The sequence below is a fragment of the Mizuhopecten yessoensis genome, unplaced genomic scaffold (assembly GCF_002113885.1).
Source record: "Mizuhopecten yessoensis strain PY_sf001 unplaced genomic scaffold, ASM211388v2 scaffold10529, whole genome shotgun sequence".
Taxonomy (NCBI): Eukaryota; Metazoa; Mollusca; class Bivalvia; order Pectinida; family Pectinidae; genus Mizuhopecten; species Mizuhopecten yessoensis.
Window position 1 is genome coordinate 625,660 of NW_018408592.1, and position 23,137 is coordinate 648,796.

General features: G+C 37.8%; 2 protein-coding genes and 1 long non-coding RNA gene across 8 annotated transcripts in view; 2 read left to right on the forward strand and 1 right to left on the reverse strand.

Annotated features, from left to right (window-relative positions):
• LOC110460953 (phosphatidylinositol 3-kinase 2-like) overlaps positions 1–5,735 on the forward strand; it is a 28,769-nt gene extending 23,034 nt beyond the window's left edge. For 3 of the 5 annotated variants that reach the window (XM_021514186.1, XM_021514185.1, XM_021514189.1), the window contains one exon: positions 537–5,735. In XM_021514186.1, coding sequence (XP_021369861.1) covers positions 537–677 — 141 coding nt within the window. In that variant the 3' untranslated portion in view covers positions 678–5,735. The remainder of the gene's footprint in view (positions 1–536) is intronic. The other 2 variants (XM_021514188.1, XM_021514187.1) reach the window with 2 other exon arrangements.
• Positions 5,736–5,818: 83 nt separating this feature from the next.
• LOC110460957 overlaps positions 5,819–23,137 on the reverse strand; it is a 29,222-nt gene continuing 11,903 nt past the window's right edge. Inside the window, exon 3 of the long non-coding RNA XR_002464068.1 lies at positions 5,819–6,241. This is a non-coding gene — a long non-coding RNA (uncharacterized LOC110460957). The remainder of the gene's footprint in view (positions 6,242–23,137) is intronic.
• LOC110460954 lies at positions 12,844–17,614 on the forward strand. Of its 2 annotated transcripts, XM_021514190.1 has the most exons (3): positions 12,904–12,932; positions 14,752–14,809; positions 14,934–17,614. In XM_021514190.1, the coding sequence occupies exon 3, from the start codon at positions 14,936–14,938 to the stop codon at positions 17,132–17,134; it is 2,199 nt and encodes a 732-aa protein (XP_021369865.1). In that variant the 5' UTR covers positions 12,904–12,932; positions 14,752–14,809; positions 14,934–14,935; the 3' UTR covers positions 17,135–17,614. The 2 variants fall into 2 exon arrangements, with proteins under 2 accessions (XP_021369866.1, XP_021369865.1); XM_021514191.1 differs by lacking the exon at positions 14,752–14,809 and having other exon boundaries at positions 12,844–12,932.

A 23,137-nucleotide genomic window follows, 5' to 3' on the forward strand; every position in this document is an offset into this window, starting at 1 on the left:
TTAACTGGTATAGTTTTCACTTCAAAATACATGTATCAGTAATAAAGTTATTACCAAACTATGAACATTAATTTATAGATTGCATTGTAGTCTTTAGACAGGAGTCAATTAACTGTTTAGAGTTAATAATATTTATAAGTAAAGTGTTGAGCCCTATCAGGGCCTACCATAGTCCTTGGTGAGCAAGATATGGCGTGCACAATACTGCATATTACATAGCATTTTTGTTTTTTTAGCCCACCATCATCTGATGGTGGGCTATTCAAATCACCCNAACTAGTGAAGAAATGGGAAAGTGCTCAGTGTATTGGTGCACTTATATATCTGATATTCTGATAACAATAATCTGGATTGCATTATAATCAGGAGTTCTGTGCAGTTAATTTAATACATGTATGAAGACCTTATGCGAATATTCATGAAAATCTTATATCTTTGGATTATAATCTTATAGATATATGTACATTGTTATAGTTATTAGTAACACTACTGTTGCACGGTTTATATAACATCATTTCCTTGACTCTGTGTTACAGCCGAGGAAACAGAGGGTGTTGAACACCCCTAACATGCCAGAGCCAAAGAGGATATCCAAGTGGTCCCCAGTACACAAGACTAAGCCCCTGTGTCTGGACGAAGCTGTTTCTCAGTGTACAAAGCGTACTGCCTCCAGATAGACCTGTACCTACAGTGTACATGTAGGCTGGCAGAGACTTCATCAATGGAAAGGGGGAAAAAATACAAAAAAATGTCTATACAATCAATAGGTGTTGGAATATTCTACCTCTGTACAATTGGTAATAGAATAGTGATCCAGCTTTGTATGAGTGTATTCATGTACTTATAACCTTCATCTTAAGGATCCCTGTCCCACTGCACTTTTTGTTTGTATATACAGTGACTTAACCCTTTCACCCCATGTAACTTTAATAAACTCTACCATGCATTGATCTGGATAAGTCCATTATGGTCTACAGTGGATAAGGTAAACCTCCATTTGGCTATGACTGTCACACAGTTGGGCGCGGACACTTCTGTCGACGAGGTGTCTCGGTCAGTTAAAGTGATGGTGTAACAGTCTGAAGTTCAGGGTTCTAATCCCTGTCTAGTCCTTCTGAATTTCTACAATCAGAACATTACACTGATGTTTGATTATTTTCATCATGTTAATTTCATCTCTTTTAATTTTCACGAAGACTGTTGCAAGGTTTGGTCTTCTTTCCACAAATGATTTATCAAAGCTATAGTCATGCTGACAAAATCAGTTTCCAATAATTAGTTACAGTTTTTGGCAGTGGTACAGGGATCCTTAAATCGCTCACTACTGTCATCATTTTGATCCTATTTTCATGCTGTTCATCTACAATGTCCTGTTTTTTTTGCGTTCTGTCCTGCTTGAATACTACTTCATCCATCTCCCTTATCTTTTAATAAATCCTATTTAATTAATCATTTGTACTAATTTTATTGACAAAATCTTTCTTCACAGAGTTTTAAAAGTTTTCTCACTATATCAGCCTGTTTTGGGTTTGTTATTTTTGTCATCATTACCTGTGTACTGACATATACCAACAAATAGCAAGGCTGACATCATTTCATTGAGTTGTTTTAATCAAATGATAACAACCATAAAGGTGATTGATGAGCAGATAGCCAGGAATAGCGCTAGACTTTTTGAAAGTTTGGTCCTAATCAATAAATTTGATTTCATTGCTTCATTGATGATACAAATATTGCCTTAATACATTCACTGGTAGGCCGTCGATGTATGAAGTATGAGACGGTGAGAATTAATCAGGATTTATGTCTACTGAATTAGCTTGCTAGAATAGATAAAAGTCATAATTTAGTTTCAATATTTACTCGCTCTAATATATATAATGATCATAATTTCAATTCGTTATCATAAATGGTCTTATTTTCTGTGAATAAATTTTTGCGAACTGTGTGGCCCTAATTAAGACTGCCAAATTTAAACATTGCTACAAAGTATAGATTGTTTTAGTTTAAAATCACTGAAATAAAATAAAGAAAAAAAATCCTTTTTGTCTAACTTAGGTTTTCTGCTTCTCAGAATACACTAACATGTATTCCTACATGTAGATAGGACTTGAACATATCTAACTGTCATAGGATGTCATCAGTGCTAACAAGCACGAGGAGTTTGCCGGCTTGCTCAGTTAATTGTTTAATTTCATAATTAGGTCAGAGATCTGATTTTAATTAGATTGGCTAGACTTGTATTATACATCACAGGTACTCACTGTAATTCTTCCCCGTCTACCTAGAAAAGATGAATAGTGACATTAGACGGCTGATTTAACATGGCCTCAGGACATTTCGTTCTCTACGATCACGATTTTCCTGTCCTGTAGCACAAGATAACACCAGTGATACAGGTATATTGTACTTCATTATCAATGGCCACATGCTTTTTTCATGGTACCTCAGTACATACTCTTTGAGTGCAGAAATACTGGTGTAATACATTTTGGCTTAAATCATATTGTAATTTGACCAAAACTTTATCATAGCGACTGAACTAGACATAAACTAAAGGAGATGCATGATAATGATCATGTATTTCAGTAGTTGAACAAAAACTACCTCAGGCTAAAAGTTCCGACTGTACAACATCAACGATTTCCTAATAACACAGTTTTCAAGGGTCAGCACATTGTGAAGCCCAGCGTGAAATAAAACTTGGGTGGTTATGTGAGAAATACATGTGTAACAACATCAGACAGGCGATAGTTTGTATTGTCCCCTGATAAGTTTATTTAACGTGAACAGAAAAGCTTGTGTGATAGTTCTCGAGTACTAAGTTTGTGATAAAAGTTGTTAGTACTACAATGATATAATGTTGATAAACATTGGCTGTAATATTACCATGGAATAGTAAAATGTCCTGTGTTGTATATTTTTAGTCTATTGTGTGATGTAAATACTTCAGTGTTTAAGCTTTTATAACTTGGCATGTAGATATGTTGTAGAATAACCAAGTACAATGTATGTGTTTAATTAAGAGGCCCCATTCTCTCCAGTTTTAGAAATATTGATGTCTTAGCTTACAGTTCCCAGCCCAGGTTTTTCAGTTATATTTGAGACCGGACTCAATTTTTTCTTTATGGGCTTCACCAATATTTTGATAGCCCACTATAACTCTTAGGTAAGGGACTCATCAAAATATTAAAAAGAGTTTACTTGAAAAAAATACAAAAATTACTGATCATTCTTCATTCTTAAAATCATATTAAGATAAAAGTCTGGATTTCCTACAATGCCCTTAAATCTTTAAAATAATCTAGTTTATTTTTGCATTTTTAAGTTAGGAGATCTGGGCTCATTTTTCGAAGCTGGCCTTTATGAAGGCTGTCTTATTTTAGAAGCCCCGTAGATGGTTAAATGTGTATGGCTAATTTTTGCGGCTATCTTACTTGAAAGCATTTTAATCAGTATAGAAGTCATAGCTGAATAGGGGCCTCTTAATTGATTTTTTTAGATATAATTGACTTCAAGGAATCCAAGGTATATTTTCAAGGCTGCCTTATTTTCCAGATATATTTGACTGCAAGGAATCAAAGCTTATTTTCGAAGGCAGCCAACATTTTCGATGTGGGTATATCATAAGATGGTCAAGTGCGGATGTATTTATGTTGAGAAATTGCCTCTTAACTAGAAATTAAAAAACTACCTGATAAATATGTACATTTCTCAGGTTGGTGACAAACAGGATTTCACTTGTTGTTTGCTTTTTCGTGTGATTTCCTGTAGAGTCTAACACCCTAAGTAAGATATGTAACATGTGATATATATTTTCACATTTAACATTAATGAATGTCCATGATGCTTATTAATAAAAGAAAATATTGTCATTTAATTTAATATTTTAAGCAGAATGTACCTTAAGGTTTTCCTAAAAGGCCGTATTTTCCAACATTTGGTGACATAATTGTATGATTGATGTTTGAGACTTGAAATCAACATTATTTGTCAGAAATACAATTTCAATGTAAAGTATAATAATGGTATTGTATAAACAGTAATATAAGCAGGCTTATGTTATACTATGGGCTACTTGTCCGGTGTATTGTTTATGTTATATTTACTAGAAATATTTTGTTAAGAAAGTCATTTTTGTGATTGATTCTTCTGCAATGGTAGGTCTTTTCATCCATTTTCAGTCATTTTGGCTTAATATCAATAAATAATATCATTTCACAGAAAATGTGAAGTCTTGTGATTTTTTTTTTGAATTTTTTTTCAGAAATTAAAATTTATCTCAAGCTCTGATATTACCAACGATTGATATAATGCTGAATTTGATTTTTGTGTTAAAATTGAATGAAAGCTTTGTCAACTTATTTTTGAATCACCTATGTGCATGACTGTTGGGTAAACTTTTAATTTCTGGACAAAATTTCATGAAAAAAAGGTTGCTCTTGACAATATCCACTGATTATTGTGTGATGATCATGTAATACTGGTAGCCACCCAAGACTTGAACTTTTGTGGTGAAATGGCATCTTCATTAATCAGGGGTTTATGCCCACTTTCACTCTGCACCCCTGGAAAATGTCTTGACAAAATCGAAGGCTTATTGTATGCAACGTTGTAGATGAGACAAGAAGACAAATTTGATCCTTTTATGTATATCAAAATAATCTCGCGTTGGCGTAACAGTAAACATTGATCCGCTTTGAAGTCGGTTGTCGCTCCTTTGTAATCTTCAGAAGACAGGTATCAGCCTTGTGATTGGTCAGGTGTACCTTGTAACATGTGGTACAATAAAAAATCATGTCAAGTTTTGGTTTGCAAGATGTTTTTAATAGGTCAGAATGTTGTGAGCATTTGCTGAGCCACCATTAATATTGTACTTCCTATTAGATTTTTTTCAACTTTTAATGAGAACTGTTTTCCATACATTAAATATCAAAACTTTTCGAATCATTTCCCATTTTCCCCTGGTAAAAATTGAATATATTGCTGAATTAACGGAATTAGCTTTTTGTTTTTTATTTGGAATTATATTTTATATTTTTATTTTTTTTTAAGTTTAGAAAATCGTTCAGTTGTAGTTAAGCTGATATATTTTTTACATTCAATGCTTCATTGGATATCAGTTTATAGCTAGTGACATCAGTGGATGTTTTCCAGGCTCTTGAGGTTGTTGCTTGTATTTACCTAGCATGATTCCCAGGACCTCCTCTCTTTTGGCTCGCTCACCTGACAGAGGTTTCCCATGCTTCTAATGTCCTTTAATGACCTTAGCTGTCCATTGGACATTAAACAAAATCAATCCCATGCCTCTCACACTGTGGCTTATAATACAAGCAGAATGTTCCCTATGCCTCCTACATGTATGTTGTGGCTAGTGAAACCCGGTGGAGGTTTCCCATGCCTCATACATTTTAGCTTAAAAAACCCGGTGGAGGTTTCCCATGCCTCTTACACTAGCTTAAAAAACCTGGAGGAGGTTCCCAGCTCTTGAGGTTGTTACTAGCACCTCTAATTGTTTGAGACGGTTGATTATACTATAACTAAGTACAAGATATTCCTACCTTGTCCTCAATATCATTGTGTTACATCTGTAAGACCTAGTTCCTGTTGATGGTCTGAACGTTATGTAAAACCCTGTCAGGTGTGAGCCAGGTTGTGTATCTGTGTTATCAGTCTGTAGACCACCATTGTGTAATTATGTCAAGTGCTTATTTTATTAAAATTGGTTATGAGAATAGGTTATTTTTTCTGTTTTCTCTGTTGCAAAACTTCATTTTTTGTTTTTGAATTAATTAGGAATTAACATAGACAATTTCTCTTTTTTTTTAAATTTTCTCAAAAGTGATTCAATCTGTCTATTAACATTTCTTTTTCCTGATCATGAACTCCCTTAAACAAAGGCATTAAGTCATACAAGAGATGTGCCAGAACCTTGTTCATTGGACCCTGGGTAGAAGACCCGAGAATTAAGAGCATATACTTTAAGGTCTTTCCTGAATGTACCTACAGACTTATCAAATTCGTGGTCAAACACCACTTCTGTCTGTCTCCCTGAAGCCCTGCTTTTCTTTGCGCTTCCACAACTATTTGTCACCAGGTGTCTGGGTCTGACCCATTTTCTTTTTCCCTTTAGAATTTATTGCTGTGATGTTGCTGTTCTTTTTGTCAATCACATATCTGTTGTCCGCCAGCTTAGTTTGTTGTCTGGTGTAAATTCAATGACAGCATTTTTTTCGCCCACCTGTTGAAGAATGCAAGACTTTTGTCAACATCTGTCCAAACATCTAATGAAGTGATAGAATGATATTTACTATATTTACCATAAAACCAGTTTCTTTCTGGTCAGAGTAGACAGTTTCAAACTCTCTGAATAAACGTTTACAGATGACATTGTACTGATTATCAGATGATATAACTATTTTGTTTGGAGTGGTTTTTGAAGTAGTTACATAACTGAGAAACTTGCTGGGACAAAGGGAGTTTATTCTCCATACAAAAGTGCCAGAGTTTCCTCAATGGAGTTATGGTTGAATTTGTAACAAACTCTGCCCTGCCCCCACACAACACCATCCGCATTCCTGCCCTGCCCCTGCCCTGCCCTGCCCTGCCCCTGCCCTGCCTCCTTATTCCATTATTTGATAGTCCTGCTCTACTTGGATTTAATATTTACCCAGAGTTTGGAATCTAGGGCCCCTGTCGACTGACTGTATAGTGTTCTGCCCACATTTCGAGTTTCTCTCTGATGTTGGTGTTCCACCATCCTATCCAACACTGGTATGTCTTACAAATGAACTTCGTACGGAGCTGTCATGTCTTTCTGTACATTGCTGTATTTGCTGACTTGCGTTGTCTGCTAAATCTTTCACAGATCCTTTCTTGTCCGCTCTAGCTTAAACGTTAACTTCTTTATGAGTTTTGTATCGTGTTTGCGACGCACTGAGGATTCTCTGTGGTGTACAATTTGTTGACTGATGCACAAGGTGAGCTTATGCCATACCATGGCCTCCCTCATCTGTACGTCAACAATTGCTTTAAACGACTTCTTCTTCTTCTTAACCAATGATTGGAATTTAACTAAATTTGACTGGAACCATCCCTAGGTGGTGGGGATTCGAAATTGTACAAATGGTGGGGTTGACCCCCCAGGGGGCTGAGGGGCGGTGCCAAAAGGGGGCAATTTGGCCATATTGCTTTAAGTGACTTCTCTGGAACTAAGTGATGGATATCAACCATATTGGACTGGAAGCATCCCTAGGTGGTGGTGATTCAAAATTGTACAAATGTATGGGCTGACCCCCGTAGGGTGCTGAGGGGCGGGGCCAACCAGGGGCAATTTGTCTATATTGCTACAAACAACTTCTTCTGTAGAACTTTGCACTGCCTATCAATCATATTTAATCAAAAGCATTCATGGGAGGAAGGGATTAAAAATTGTACAAATAGTGGGGCTGAGGGGCGGGGGCCAAAAAGGATTATTTAGCTATATTGCTTGAAGCAACTTCTTCTCTGGAACTAAGTGATGGATATCAACCATCATCCCTAGGAGGTGGGGATTCAAAATTCTACAAATGGTGGGGCTGACCCCCCAGGGTGCTGAGGGGCGGGCCAAAAGGGGGCAACTTAGCTATATTGCTAAAAACGACTTCTTCTGTAGAACTATGCACTGGATATCAGTCATATTTGATCAAAAGCATTTATTGGAGGCAGGGATTAAAAATTGTACAAATGGTTCGGCTGACCCCCTGGGCTAAGGAGTGGGGTCAAAAAAGTCTTTATTACTTGGAAATGGTTGAGATCCCCACTGTATAACCATATAAACAATTGCTGAGTATAAAGAGAAGAATGCACATTTGCTTCCAGGATGTCCCTAGGGTCTAGCCCCAACCTTGGATACATAGTCCTTGGGTCATAACTTTAAAACGGCTGAGATGCCCACCCCAAAACTATGTATACAAATGCTTGGCATAAAGAGACACATGCAGTCATGATATTAGAGTAGACCCTTGGGTCTGACTAAAACCCTACAGACATAGTTTCTTAGTCGCAGCTTTGAAACAGTTGAGATCCCCGACCTATAACCATAAATACAATCGTGAGTATAAAGAGATGAATGCACATATGCTTCCAGGATGGCCTTGGGGCCTGCCCCACCCTTGGAGACTTAATCCCTTGGTCATAACTTCGAAATGGTTTAGATCCCCACCCCAAAACTATATATACAATTGTTGGGCATAAAGAGACGAATGCAGTCATGATATTAGAATTGACCCCAGGGTCTGCCCCACCTTTGCAGACTTAACCCATGGGTCATAACTTAGAAACGGTTGAGATTCCCATCCCAAAACTATAAATACAAATGATGGGCAAAAAGAGACGAATGCAGTCATGATATTGGATTGATCCTGGGGTCTGGCCACAACCATAGGGACCTATTTTCTGAGTCACAGCTTGGAAACAGTTGAGATCCCCACCCCATTACCATACATAAAATTGCTGGGCATAAAAAATCTAATACAGATATGCTACATATTCCCTTGGATCTCATTTGGAGAATATTTTGCCATAATTGCTTAGATATCCAGGTGAGCGATACAGGCCATCTAGGCCTCTTGTTATCACCTAAGTTTCCAACCGTGGTTTCTTTCTTTCCGTTGTTACTCTTTCCAACAATTGCACTGCGGTCCCAGGCTCATCAGAATTAAATGGTGTACCATTACACTAAGTTGTTTATGTTAGAACTTCTTCACTTCAAACCGATCTGTTTGGTTTTATTTTGTTTAATTTCCTATTAACAGCTAGGGTCATTTAAGGACGTGCCTCCATGTGTGTGTGTAAGCGTGCATGTGTGCCGGTGTACTTGCCTCCTTGTGAAAGCGCGGATTTGGTGCCAACTTTATAGTGCCATCTCACTGAAATACCATTCCGAAGGCACCCAGCACAGCATTCCGCCCGGTCACATTATACTGACAACGGATGAACCAGTTGTTTCCATTCCTCTAAATGCTGAACGTTAAGCATGGAATAACAACTAGCATTTTTAAGGACTTTGGTATGTCTCGGCCTGGGGGCAGACCCCATTGCCTTGCATAAGTGTTGGTGAAGATGGATAACAGTCAGATTCGTGTACAAGGAGTAGAATCAGGCTGATAGGATCGTCTCATCTACTGAGTTCCACGCTATCAAGCCCTTCATTGCCTTCTTGCTCTTGATGATGGCATTCAACACACGAACCATCTTTACGAATATATTTTGCTTTCTCCTTTTGATGAACGATACTTCCGGCTTCAGTTCAGAGACTTTCGCTTATTCCTTTCTCGTCCAGTTGTGTCTTTAACAGCTTGTATCACTTTACTGCTTTAACTGTAATTTATTCTTCCTAAGGTCCAACTGTAACGAGGGGTTGTAGCCCCAACATAATCAGTGAAGCTATTAGTGGCTGGTGTGCGTTCATGACTCCAAGTTATACGCTTGTAGGAACAGTTAAGTCAGCCTCCGGTAAAGAGGTTGGGCACAGCCCCTCATATTTGTAATAATCCTGCATGTTGGTAATAGTCGTGTGAAAAGATTTGCTGACTAGAGCCTATGTTTGACGGAGGGGAAAAGCATTCCGATGAACACTTAGTAGCTTTTAGCTTAGCTTTCTATACCCAAACGTTTAAAATGTTTTCATGAGCATGGGAAGTCTTATTAGATTGTGTATTTTTTCTAGTCATCTGTAGGATTGGGGTTGATCTATCGAAAAGTTTGAAGATGAGTATTTGATTAAAGCCTAGCTTGACCGTTCCCAACCGTCGTCAGTACACTGTACCCTTATATATTCGATGATAAACGGCGAGTTGAAATTTCCGTGGAGCTTCTGCCATGCTTTTTGTCCGTCGTCTTCCACCGCCCGTCCGTTAACAATCTGTATCTGTATAGGTACGTTAAAAGACCACTTCTGGCATATAATCAACGGAAGGGGAGAGCGCAGTGGAGACGAGATTTAAACATCCTTAGTGTTTCTGTTTTCGCAACAATACCACATGTTTGACATTTCCAATCCCAGTGCCCTGAGGGGCGGGACCAAAATTGATCAAATTGGCCATTTTTTAGGTCACCTGAGCTTTGCTCAAGTGACCTATTATGATCACTTTCCGTCTGTCGTCGTGCGTCGTCCGTCGTGGGTAAACTTTTTACATTTTCAACTTCTCAAGAACCATTGGATGGATGTTTTTCAAACTTGGTCAGAATCATCCTTGGTAGATGAGGCTACAAAATTGTAAAATTGGGATTCCCACCCAAACCCCTGAGGACAGGGTGGGGCCCCAAAGGGAAAATTTACCAATATTTCAAAAATCTTCTTCTCCAGACTCAGAGGTACTACAGTCATTTTCTCTCTATGGATGGAAAGATCTCCAGGGGCTTTATTTAAATTGTAAGTTTCAGGACCCCCGAGCTATCCGTTCTCCCTTGGGGAGGGGGTAAAGTTTACTATAGTTTATATAGGGAAACAACACTTTTGGGTATATTTTGACAATTTTCTGTAGGAAATTATTCTTACTTTGTGAGAATTATCGTTGGACGAAGATGGTTTTAAACTGTAAAATTGGGATTCCTACCCCGACCCTAGTGGCCAGGACGGGCCCGAAAGGGAAAATTTACCTATATTTCAAAAATCTTCTCCAGACTCAGAGGTACTACAGTCAATTTCAGTGCATGGATAGAAAGATCATCAGGAGCTTTATTGAAATTGTCAATTTCAGGACCCCTGAGCCATCCATTCCCCCTTGGGGAGCGGGTAAAGTTTACTATAGTTTATATAGGGAAATAACACTTTTGGGTATAATTTATCCAATTTCAGCAGAAAATTATTCAAACTTGGTCAGAATCATCTTTGGTCGATGAGGGTATTACATATAATTACAATAAAATTGGAACTCCTGTCCCATCCCCAGGGGCTAGGGCGGGGCCCCAAAGGGAACATTTACCAATATTTTAAAACTCTTATCCTTTGATGACATGACAAGTATTGTATTTCACTTAATTTACATGCTGGTTTCCACATCACATCTGAACAATAAAATAAAGCTACCAGTGCCTATGATATAACTCAGCTGACCGCTAAGGCTGTCTACAATAGTGACTGAATAATAACATTTGTCCTACGTAATTCGATTGTTTATGTAATGAATCGTCCATGGTCATTTACCTGCAGGCAAGGCCATTGTTCGTGAAGTGAAATCGTGAGTGACGCTTGTGTTATAGCGTACACATTCTAAAGGTCACAGAGCCCAAACTGCGGCAGGTAGGTTGTTAGGACACCCAACATCGTTCACAGGGCCCAGGAAAAACAAATCATTAAAAAAAAACAGCACCTCTCAAAACTCGTAGGTGGGTAGGTACATGTAAAAGTGGCCCGCGAAATGACTGAAAAGGAAAAGGAAAGCCCTAACGTAGTAAGCACATGTTTGTAGGAATAAGGTTTTGTTCTGTATTAACAAGGACGGTGAATCTTACCCTCCAAATGAGCAGGTACATGATAACTCGATGCTCGAAACCAAACTCAACGTAAACAGTGGCGCTACATACAGGTTTGCTGGTATGCTCAAGCATACACTAACATTTTCAAGATTTCTTTGATAAGATATTTTTATTAATTTATTTTTTATGATTGAAAGGAAAGTAATAAAAAAAAGTCTCGGAAGATTTTAGTCTGATAAAATAGGGTTGCTATGTTATGTCTATACATATTGAAAAATTTCGAAGAAAAAAACAACTACTAACAGCCAGTCCAGACATTTGTTTTGGTTAATGGAGGTGTGAAGGTATTTTTGTTGTTGTCAAAATCCAGTTTGATAATACACACAAGACCGACCTTCAAACTCACAGGGACATATGGTATTTCAACCATTCAAACAAGGGACACGGTAAGAGACCTCTCACACACACGGTCATGACTACAATATAGATGAAAAAACCCATATCAACCACGCTTGGGCCCGGGGATGCAAAAACAAAGACTCTTCAAATATCTGTCACGAAAAAAATGTATCTCTAAACTTAAAGGTACATGGCAACCAAACATGGGGTTGACCCGCCAAACACGAAATGGTTTTATGAATTCTCACAAAATCGAGTGGTACCTTGTTCTCGTGCTTTAGACTAAGAGGAAGACGTGTCGGTATCAAAGGGAAATATGCAGGTGTTTTACGTTAAACCTTCCCACCCTTACAGAAGAATATAATATAGTACCAGCACGTCCCCGCCCTGTCCCACCCAAATGAAGGTCTCAAATGACGGTCAAACCCTCAAGCCACGTGTTGTTTGTCAGCTCCATATTGTGAAGCTCCAGATTATAAACTTTTAACTACATTGTACTACACTCTGTAGATAAATGGATGTAGAAGATGAAACCGTCAAGACAATGGCCACTTTGGTATAAAGGCAGAGAAAACACAAACGAAATCAGGACATCACAGTCCAATAGAATTTAACGATCACTGTTGATGTAAAATGTTTACATACCGAAACTGTAGCTGCCATGGTGACAATAGATGCGAGACTCAATTTAAACGAAATGCTCTCGACAGTCAGCGTTAAGTAGACATTATGAAACATTTCTCGTGTCTATCTTCGGATACTTTCAGTCTTTCTGTAAACGAAATAAAAACAGCGATCTGGACATCGCCTCGGGACCAAGAGATTGTGTATTTCTGATAGTCAATCACGATTTGACCACTATGGGTAAGCGTGGACGAAAGAGCTACTGGCCTGTCCTATTCACACATGACAATACCCCCTCCAAATCAATGTAAACTACACATATATGCCGGTAGCCTGTTCTGACGTCACTGGTCTGTGACCGGCCTTATGAGAAGGGGCTCTTGTCAAATCGATCACTTTTTCATAAACGACAGGACGAACCTTTTTCAAGAGGCTACATCGGGATTGGTGTAAGTGTCGACGGCATCTGGGTTATTTTTAATAGTTTCTATCAAATCTACTGTTTTAACTAATGATCATTGTAAACTTCTCTTGCAGCTTAACTAATACACTACTTAGTCCTATTTACTAACACATCAATGAGTCTCTCTTAAATGATGTTTTACCTGCAACCTAATGTTTTATTTAGTTCACTAAAATGATTTAAAACTTTGTGCTAATAAACTTATGGTTTACTGAGCGCCCACAAACTAATGTTTAACTTAGTTCACTTGAATAATGTATTACTTTGTGCTCCTAAACTAATTTGAGCGTCCACAAACTAATGTTTTATGAATTTCACTTAAATAATGTATCTACTAAGTGCTCCTACACTAACGGATTAATGAGTGCCATCAAACTAATGTACTACCGAGTCTAACGTTATTAATATATATGACTGACTTACATGTAGTAATGTATTATTCTGTCCAACTTAACGGATACATTACTTCGTTTCACTAAACTGATGCATTGTTTAATCTCATTTAAGGATCCCAGTCCCATTGTACTGTAATTTTACGTATGGGGCCATGTCACTTACATTGACCAGGTAGCTCAATGCCATCTTTATTATTATTATTTTCATAAAAGTCCTGCAAGGTGTAGTTTTCTATTCAGAAATGAGTTATCAAAACTATAGTTATGCCCGAAAACCAGTATCCAGTGCGTTAAGTTACAGTTTTTACGGTTTTAACGAACAAACTTCGTAACAAATGTATTTATGTGACCTGTATGAATGCTGGACCATACAAACTGATGTAATTAACGTTTTTACTTTGCGAGTAAATATTTATATTTGTGATTTAACTAGGTTTTACAGTGAACACAAACTTGATACTATTCTAATGTGACAAATAATATTTTTACCATTTTCACTCTAAATCTGAAAGCACTCGTAAGCGTAACAATAACAATGTGCGTTGTAAATGAAGACGTCATGTTTTCTTCTTACTGCTTCACATTGACATCACATAAGTAGAGTCAAAAGAATATAATTATACAATAACATGTCTTAGCCTTACTGCTTCACATTGACATCACATAAGTTGAGTCAAAAGAATATAATTATACAATATCATGTTTTTGCCTTACTGCTTCACATTGACATCACATCGGTTGAGTCAAGAGAATATAATTATACAATATCATGTTTTTACCTTACTGATTCACATTGACATCACATAGGTTGAGTCAAGAGAATAGAATAATACCCTAACACCTCTTAGCCTTACTTCTTATGAGTAACATCATATAGGCTCAAGAGAATATAATTTTACAATAACACTTCTTCGCCTTACTGCTTCACAATCGCATTGCATATGTGTATTCAAGAGAATGGAATTATACCATAACACGTTCATAACACGCCTTAGCCCTTCAACTTTACAGTGACGGACTATTCAAAGACATTTTTGTTGCATTTCTTTGTTCCTTTTCTTACTAGAAGCTTGAAGTAAAAAATATATCCAATATTAATTTATCATATCTCGAATCTTGACAGAAAAAATATTATGGAAAAAAAAATCAGAAAATTCGTTTTGGATGCAACTTTTTGTTTCAGTAGCATTACTTGAGATTTCAGGTAAATTCACATGAAATTAATTTTAAATGAATGAAATATAGATAAAATGCTGCTGACCTTTAATTCATATACCGTATGCATAACACATATACCTGTTGACAATGCTAGATAGGTCCTACACAATTTTATGCTACAGATTTATACACTAACACATCGTCTTCTTTTAAACGACTCATACGAAAACGTTCATTTTGTTTTGTTTTTAGGTTCACGTCCTCTCATTTGAAGACTGATGTATAGGGAGACACAAACAAAAAAATATAGGTAAGAGAGAAAAAGGATAGTTACATATACTTTACCACATATATTTAAGTTTGACTATACCGGTAGTATTCATGTCCTGTATACCAACCAATAGAGTAACGATATACCTATGTTTGTATTGCAGACATGTGGCGACTGACTGTATTCTGCCTCGGGGTTGGTCTGTTGGCCCAGGCCTACTCTGTTGAATCCGAGGGATCTCACAAGGAACTCCTCCAGAGATTACTCCGGGTGCTTACTGAGAAGGCTAGTGAGGACGCACTCAGAGAAATCACGCATCAGTTTGAGGAACGTGGGAGTGGAAATAATAAAGGCGGCGATAACGATGACAACGCTGAGAATGACGATGACGCGGATCTCGGACGTTTACTGGAAACGGTGCAGAGAATATGTACTGAGGCAGATTTCGACGGTGTTCCCGTATCGGTAAAGCAAACACTGGAGAATATTTGTTCCGTCCTCGACGATGAGGACAATGAAGGTGAGGATGAAGACTTGGATTCATCAGAAGACGGAGAAGACACGGAAACATCAGAGGACGGAATAGAAACAATGGGTAAACCAAAACCATCTAAACTTAAGGAGACAGTTAAAAAAGCTTTAAGCTCGCTTGTTAAATCATGCAAGGCTATTCAGAAATCGGACGCTGGCACGGGACCGGAACGCGACATGTTAGAAGAAATGTGTGAAGCATTAAATGACGGTAAAGGTAAAAGTAACATAGACGAAAGACGTAAAGATCCCAATGCAAAGACACTCAAGTTATTTAAGAAAACATTATCATCCCTCGAAGATTTGTGTGAAAACGACGCTATCGACGCTCTTAAGATGAAGGTTGGCGGAAGACCTGTCGGTGAGATCTTTGACATTGTCTGCCAGATAATATCAGGCGGACCTAGTCCAACAGAAGAGCCGAAACCAACTGGTGGACCAAAACCAACTGGAGAACCAAAACCAACCGACGAGCAAATAAAGCGCGCATTAGGCATGTTGAAGAAAGCATGTAAAGCTATAGAAAAAACAAACGACGGACAAGGTCCCGCTCGTGTCGTCATTGAGGAAATTTGTCAGTCAGTGACAGGAAATAAAGATGACGACAAAAAACCGAACAGTTCAGAACAAAGACGCGGGAAAAAACCCAGTGAAAATGCTCGCTTATTTCAGGATACGCTGGCAGCTCTAACTGATATATGTGACAAAAGCGTCCCCGCCACAAAGGGCGATAAAATGTGGGGTAAAACGTTTGATGATCGTTTTGATACAATCTGCGACATTATAGATGGTGAAGGCGTTTATCCAACCGATGGACCAAAACCAACAGGAAGACCTAAGCCAACTGGAGGACCAAAACCAACTGGAGGACCAAAGCCAACTGGAGGACCAAAGCCAATTGGAGGACCAAAACCAACTGGACGACCTAAGCCAACTGGAGGACCAAAACCAACTGGAGAGCCTAAGCCAACTGGAGGACCTAAGCCAACTGGAGAACCCAAACGAAGAGGACAAGTTGGCGGTATGGAAAAAAGACGGAAACCCAAACCAACGGATATCAAAAAGCAAGTAAAACACGCTATAGGCTTGTTAAGCAGAGCGTGTTGGGTCGTTGAGACATCGAGCGTGGGAATTGGACCCGCCCGCGTAGTTATCGAAGAAATTTGCATAACATTAAATTACGATAACGACGAAGAAGAAAAAGAAGGCGGCGATGAAACAGAAAAACGTGGAGGTCCCCTTGGCAAATGGCGATTATTTGAAGATGCAATATCAGCCCTAAGAAACGTGTGTGAAAACGATGCTATCGACAACCTTGATATGCAGATAGGCGGAAGACCAATCGGTGATATCTTAGACGTAGTCTGCGGTATAATTGATAGTGAAGACGAAGGCGGACCGAGTCCAACTGGAGGACCCAGACCAACTGGAGGACCAAGACCAAGTAGAGGACTCCAACCAACTGGTAGACCAAGACCAACTGGAGGACCCATACCAAGAAGAGGACCCAGACCAGCTAGGGGACGCAGTTGGTCTTTGTCCTCTACTTGGTCTTGGTCCTCCAGTCGATCTGGGGGGTCCGCCAGTTGGTCTTCGTCCTCCAGATGGTCTGCTGGAGGACCAAGACCAAGTAAAGGACCCAGACCGTTTGGTAGACCAAGACCAACTGGAGGACCCAGACCAACTGGAGGACCCAGGCCGACTGGAAGACCAATAGATATAAAAGTCAAATTCTATATCAGTGTGTTGAAGAAAATTAATCAAGCGTGTTCTGATAATGATGACACCTCAATAGACGCCCTTCTCCAGGCTATCTGCGAAGTTCTTAACTGATGAATGTCGCCAAGACATTTTTATAAATAACAGGCACTTCAATATAACATAGCACTGGACATATTATAAAAGGTACTTATTATTGCAAGCAAACTTAACATTTAATCAAGGAAAAAGTTGATATGTTTAAATGTATAATGAATCTTATAAGTTATCTTGTGTAAAGAAAAAATGAAATACAGTATGAACATTTCTGCTGAAATAAATATTACGCTGGCTTGCCATACAGATTTTGTTTTCTGGGTTATGCTACAACGATATGGAATCAGTTTCCAAACCAGCACAATATTTTCAAAATAACTTTGTCTGATTTTGTTCTGAAATATCAAGGTATGATAGATTTTGTGATTATTTTGGCGATAAAAAGTGAAGGATGAGTTCGAAGATTGAATAGAGAATGATGTCCAAAAAAAGAAAGAAATGAAAGAGGTAAGGAAAGCCTGTATACAATACAATTCGAGACAAATCTCCAGAAATAAAAACATGTTTTGTATATATAAGAAGCCTTGTCGTCAATATATGTGTACAAGCTCAAACGTGTCCACACTGTTTTTCAAGGTCGCACAGAATGGAGGGAGAAAATAATACATTCGAAATTTTGCCCCCCCCCCCTCCCCCATCCCAACCCCCAACGTTATAGCTTTGCATGATAGCTACCTGACAGGTAGAAGAGGAGGGACGACCAGGTAAAGAGCAACCGACCCATCCTTTATTTACCAAGGACTTTTCCTGTGTATCAATTCGACCCATTACAAGTGGTTGATTGCACATTCGTGACGATAATATGTATAACGCACCAAATTTCGGTTGGGATCTTATCTTTCCCCATCCATCTTTACCTGTGTTTCTTTTCGTGATCTTTATATATATATTAACGCCTCCCGTGGTGCCATCTGACTTTTGGCTAGATTACATAACGTTCGCCCTTGCGAGAGTATCCCAACCCCATGTATTTAGGGAAAGCGCAACTTGCGTCTGGTGTTATAATAGTGTGAACGGATAAAATATTGTGCTGTGAAGGAGGTTTCGACAGGGCATTACATTGAGGTAGTGCTCTAATGTCATCAGATTCGCGCTATCGCAAGGGGCTAGGGAATTGTACCAACATATTGTCTCCATCACATTCGAATACAAGACACACATACCTCCTCCTCCTCCTCCTCCTCCTCCTTCTGTCTATCTGTCTGTCTGTCTGTCTCTCACTCTCTCAAAATAGATCAATATTTCAATAAAAAGTAAAAGTAAAATGGGGGGTTAATGCCATTTTTCAATCGTCAGTCCATACCTTATACTTGTTGTAGCAAAGAAAGTTGTTTGTTTTACATTCTTACTTCTTGTCAACAAATTATTCAGTTTTTAAAGTAAGAGCCAAATAACTGTAAAAAAAATCATATTATCAAATTAAAAGTGCATCTGATTTTGTATAGTGACCAAAGCACAGACTTTGTTATGTTAAAGCCTAAAACGAAATATATGAGCACAATCTATTACACTTTGTTTATTTTTAACCGGTCACATAACTGGTAAAACATTTCTTTAAAAAAAACGAGCAAAGGGAAACTACTCTGTATTGACAATCGTTGCTGAAATAACCGTTGAACAGTTCAGTTTAAATGGGTTGTTCCCGGAATTTAGAAATACGCTTATTTTCTTGTAACATCTTCCATGTCAGTGTAAAGATATTACCCATCATGATTAAGATTTTGACACAATCAGTAACAAGTAATGGCAAATATTTGATTATTTTACGATGTTCTGTTATTTTTTCTTTTCTTTTTATTGTTCTTTTCTTTTTTAAGTAATATTTTCTATATCTAGTAAACAGATTACAGTAATCGGTACTTTATTTTATCAATTTTATCTTTGTTCGCAACCATAGCGTAAATGTTCGGATGCTGTTTTCCATGAATGCTTCTATAAAGTTCATTATGTTTTTAGGTAAGTAAGCAGGTACCTATGATGTTTTCCCATAATGCTGTATCCCAGAAGTCGATAATCGATATGGAGGATACTATATCCTATTGTTTCAGTCAGACAGAAATAACAACTCAATTTTGTTATTAACCCCACCTCGGACAGTTGATTTCGGCTTATGTTTGAGGATATCTTGTTAAATAGATATATACTGTTTATTTGTTATATCATATTAAATATCAGACTGGTTGTATTTATGGTAACAATATAAAGGTCTACTTACGTCACGTGTTAAGGATAAAACGTCACACAAATGACAATTACATTGATAGTAAGTACAATAGTTTCAAGTTTTATAATTTTTATTTAAATTATAAATACAATATATGAAATTAATTAACAGTTAAAGTATAGGTATGAGGGATATAGCAAGTTTATGATCCCCGAGGCTAGGACTATTTCCCGAGGCAAAGCCGAGGGAAATAGTCCTGGTCGAGGGGATCATAAACTTGCTATATCCCGAAATACCCATACTTCAACTGTTTTATTATACCGATACAAACAATCCCTTACAATATTCTAAATATTATTGGACAACACTAATTTGGAAGCACCAAAGAGTTGCACCAAAATAAAACAGAAAAGTTAACTGAAGAAGCAAACAAAAAATGGAAAGCACAAATTCGCTAACGGATGCCTGTACTGTCTATTGCCTCAAATATGTCCGACAACTCGCTCTCGTCCAACGCAGAAAACCTGGGGGTCGCCATTTCTGTTGTCTGTCAACAACAATGCGAGGTGAAGGTCGATCCAGAAAGTACCGGCTCCGCTGGCCGGAAATTGCCGACATAATTCGATTGCGCTGATTGGTCAATATTCGGTCAGACCCCGCCCACGACGTCACTCAATTTCCCTCATTTTCCGAGGGAAATAGTTTCAAAACTATCGCACCCCTCCAGACGAACTATTTCCCTGGTATGCAGTTAGAGGGGAAATAGCTTGTTTATGTGGTTACTTTTGTATAGAGTAAAATAAGTAGAGGTATAATAATATGTTTACAACTATCTTAATACTTGAGTTAGTTCACGAAACTGTCGTGACTGAGAGAAAAAAATACCAATACACTTATATAACGTTAGTGCAGGCAAATTCGCCATGAACCCAAATTCACCACCCTGTGACGAAAATGCCATATGACGTCATAATACATAAGATGTGACGTAAAGAACGTCACCATAGTCTTCAACACAGTTAAAGCCTTCCAATCTTTTGACAGGAAGAGGTATAAGAAGGGAAAAGCTATACTTTTAATCAAAACAGTTATGAAATATCTTGAGACACCACGAATCTTGAAAATTTGGTCTGTGCGACGGACATCTCGTCAACTAAACTCATTAACCTGAGGCCCGTTGGTAATTATTTATTTTAAATTCATTACATACACATTGACAAAACCCATGTCTCAACGCTAATTGCAGTAAATGGTCGACTGAGCCGTCAATGCAAGTCAATTGTTTTTTGTACAACTGTACTTTGGTACATACAATGTACCGAAGAGCCAATGCTTTTTTTTATTGAAATGACGCTCGGAAAGATTTGATAATTCATTTTCCATTTTCATGCAATGCGTATCTAAAATACAATCAACCAGTATCTTTTTAAAATCACTGTTTGCGTCTACAATTCAACCATCTTACAACACTTCAATCAAAATACCATCTAGGAAATAATTTGTTGTCGGCCTGGGGGTACTGCTGTACAATCGCATGCTGATTGTACGTAGAGATCGACAGTTACCAAAGACTGATTTTTACATGAAAAGGTAAGCACATTTACAACAACCTGGCCTAGCAGTCTTTGGTGAATAAGGTTTTACATGCATGTGACAAATTATCCAAAAGTCTGACCCGATGAAAAATATGATATTGGGGAGCGATTTGGAAGTTTATATTTGTGCAGGACTGAGTCTTTATTGCGTTTCATGTAAATTGACATCATCTTAGCCGATACCGGCCATCTTTCAAGTTACCGAAAATTAACTATTACAACTAAGAAAAGCCAGGTATTTCAATGTTTATCTTTGTTACACACACACATTTGGAGCTGTTCGTATCAGCACGACTTGTGTAACATAAACATCCAAAAGTTTACATTTAAACACTTACATCACTTGTAAATTAGTAAAATGTTTAAAGGTGACGAATCTGCCTGCACCTTTGAGCAAAACCACGGAAGACCTGATGACGTCACAAAAATTGTTGCGTGACGTCATTCAGCCGTGTTTACAACAATGTTTATTTATAGGCATTTCAGTCAAATCTTCTACTGTATGGTGCTCGTCGGCATTTTGATACATTTTTGGACGAATAATTATAACCGAAACCCGTTACAGTACATGATTTTGTTTTGTATATAAAGCACTGTATCTTAGTGCATTAGTAGTTTTTTCCTCATTCGTATAATGTACATATGGTTGATTTAGTCACAAGTCTGATAGCGCTGTTAAAATTCGCAGTAACGCCCACAAATACCACAGGGACATGATAATTTGTTACATCTATATTTGGACCTAAACTAAGGTGTTTAGAGTAATTTTACACGTTTGGGTTTGTTTATCTAGATCTAGTGTCCATCCGGATATGTCGATTTGTCACAAAAGTACCACAGCTAAAGGAAGTATAGAAGTGTGCCCGCTTTCGTTTATCGCGAATCAAACGGTTGGACTGGTTTGTACAATGGCCGACAAGAGGCTGAAAAAAGATATGAATTTTCATATCTTTTTGTACCATGGTACACTTTTATTTGGTACACAAAGATTTTCATATCTTTTTGTACCTTGTAAAAGTGTACCTTGTACACAAAAATATGAAAATTCAAATCATTTCATACTATGCGTGGTACATAAAGATTATAAACAACTTTACAAAAAACTCTTTACTTTCACATGTATATGTACCAACAGCCGATATCAGCCGGCAAAATGATTTGAATTTAAAGGCTTTGAAAAATGTGTACCACCAGAGCATCGGAATGTTGTTATCAGACACTATGACCAGAACTGACCCCGAATAGTAAAGCCCTAATTACAACGTCAAAACAAGTCGTGAAATTCATTAATCACTTCTGTTGAAAAACAGAGTTAGTTGCAATTGTGTAAGTATTTGGGGCTTGACAGGGTCTCCAAAAGGGATAAAGGATATCTGTATATTTTCGTCATTTCCCTTGTTTTTATAGATGTCCAGATTATAAAACAATCGTACTAACTGCTCCCCTGGAAAATGTCTTGACAAAATCGACGGTTTATGGTGTGCAACGTTGTAGATGAGACAAGAAGACAAGTTTGATCCTTTGATGTATATCAAAATAGTCTCGCTTTGGCGTAACAGTAAAAAATGATTGACTTTGAAGTTGGTTGTCGCTCCTTTGTAATCTTCAGAAGACAGGTATCAGCCTTGTGATTGGTCAGGTGTACCTTGTAACATGTGGTACAATAAAAAATCATGTCAAGTTTTGGTTTGCAAGATGTTTTTAATAGGTCAGAATGTTGTGAGCATTTGCTGAGCCACCATTAATATTGTACTTCCTATTAGATTTTTTTCAACTTTTAATGAGAACTGTTTTCCATACATTAAATATCAAAACTTTTCGAATCATTTCCCATTTTCCCCTGGTAAAAATTGAATATATTGCTGAATTAACGGAATTAGCTTTTTGTTTTTTATTTGGAATTATATTTTATATTTTTATTTTTTTTTAAGTTTAGAAAATCGTTCAGTTGTAGTTAAGCTGATATATTTTTTACATTCAATGCTTCATTGGATATCAGTTTATAGCTAGTGACATCAGTGGATGTTTTCCAGGCTCTTGAGGTTGTTGCTTGTATTTACCTAGCATGATTCCCAGGACCTCCTCTCTTTTGGCTCGCTCACCTGACAGAGGTTTCCCATGCTTCTAATGTCCTTTAATGACCTTAGCTGTTCATTGGACATTAAACAAAACAAAACCAATCCCATGCCTCTCACGCTGTGGCTTATAATACAAGCAGAATGTTCCCTATGCCTCCTACATGTATGTTGTGGCTAGTGAAAC

Excerpts from the sequence above, each read along its gene's own strand:
- LOC110460954 (XM_021514191.1), top strand. The coding sequence starts at position 14,936 with ATGTGGCGACTGACTGTATTCTGCCTCGGGGTTGGTCTGTTGGCCCAG.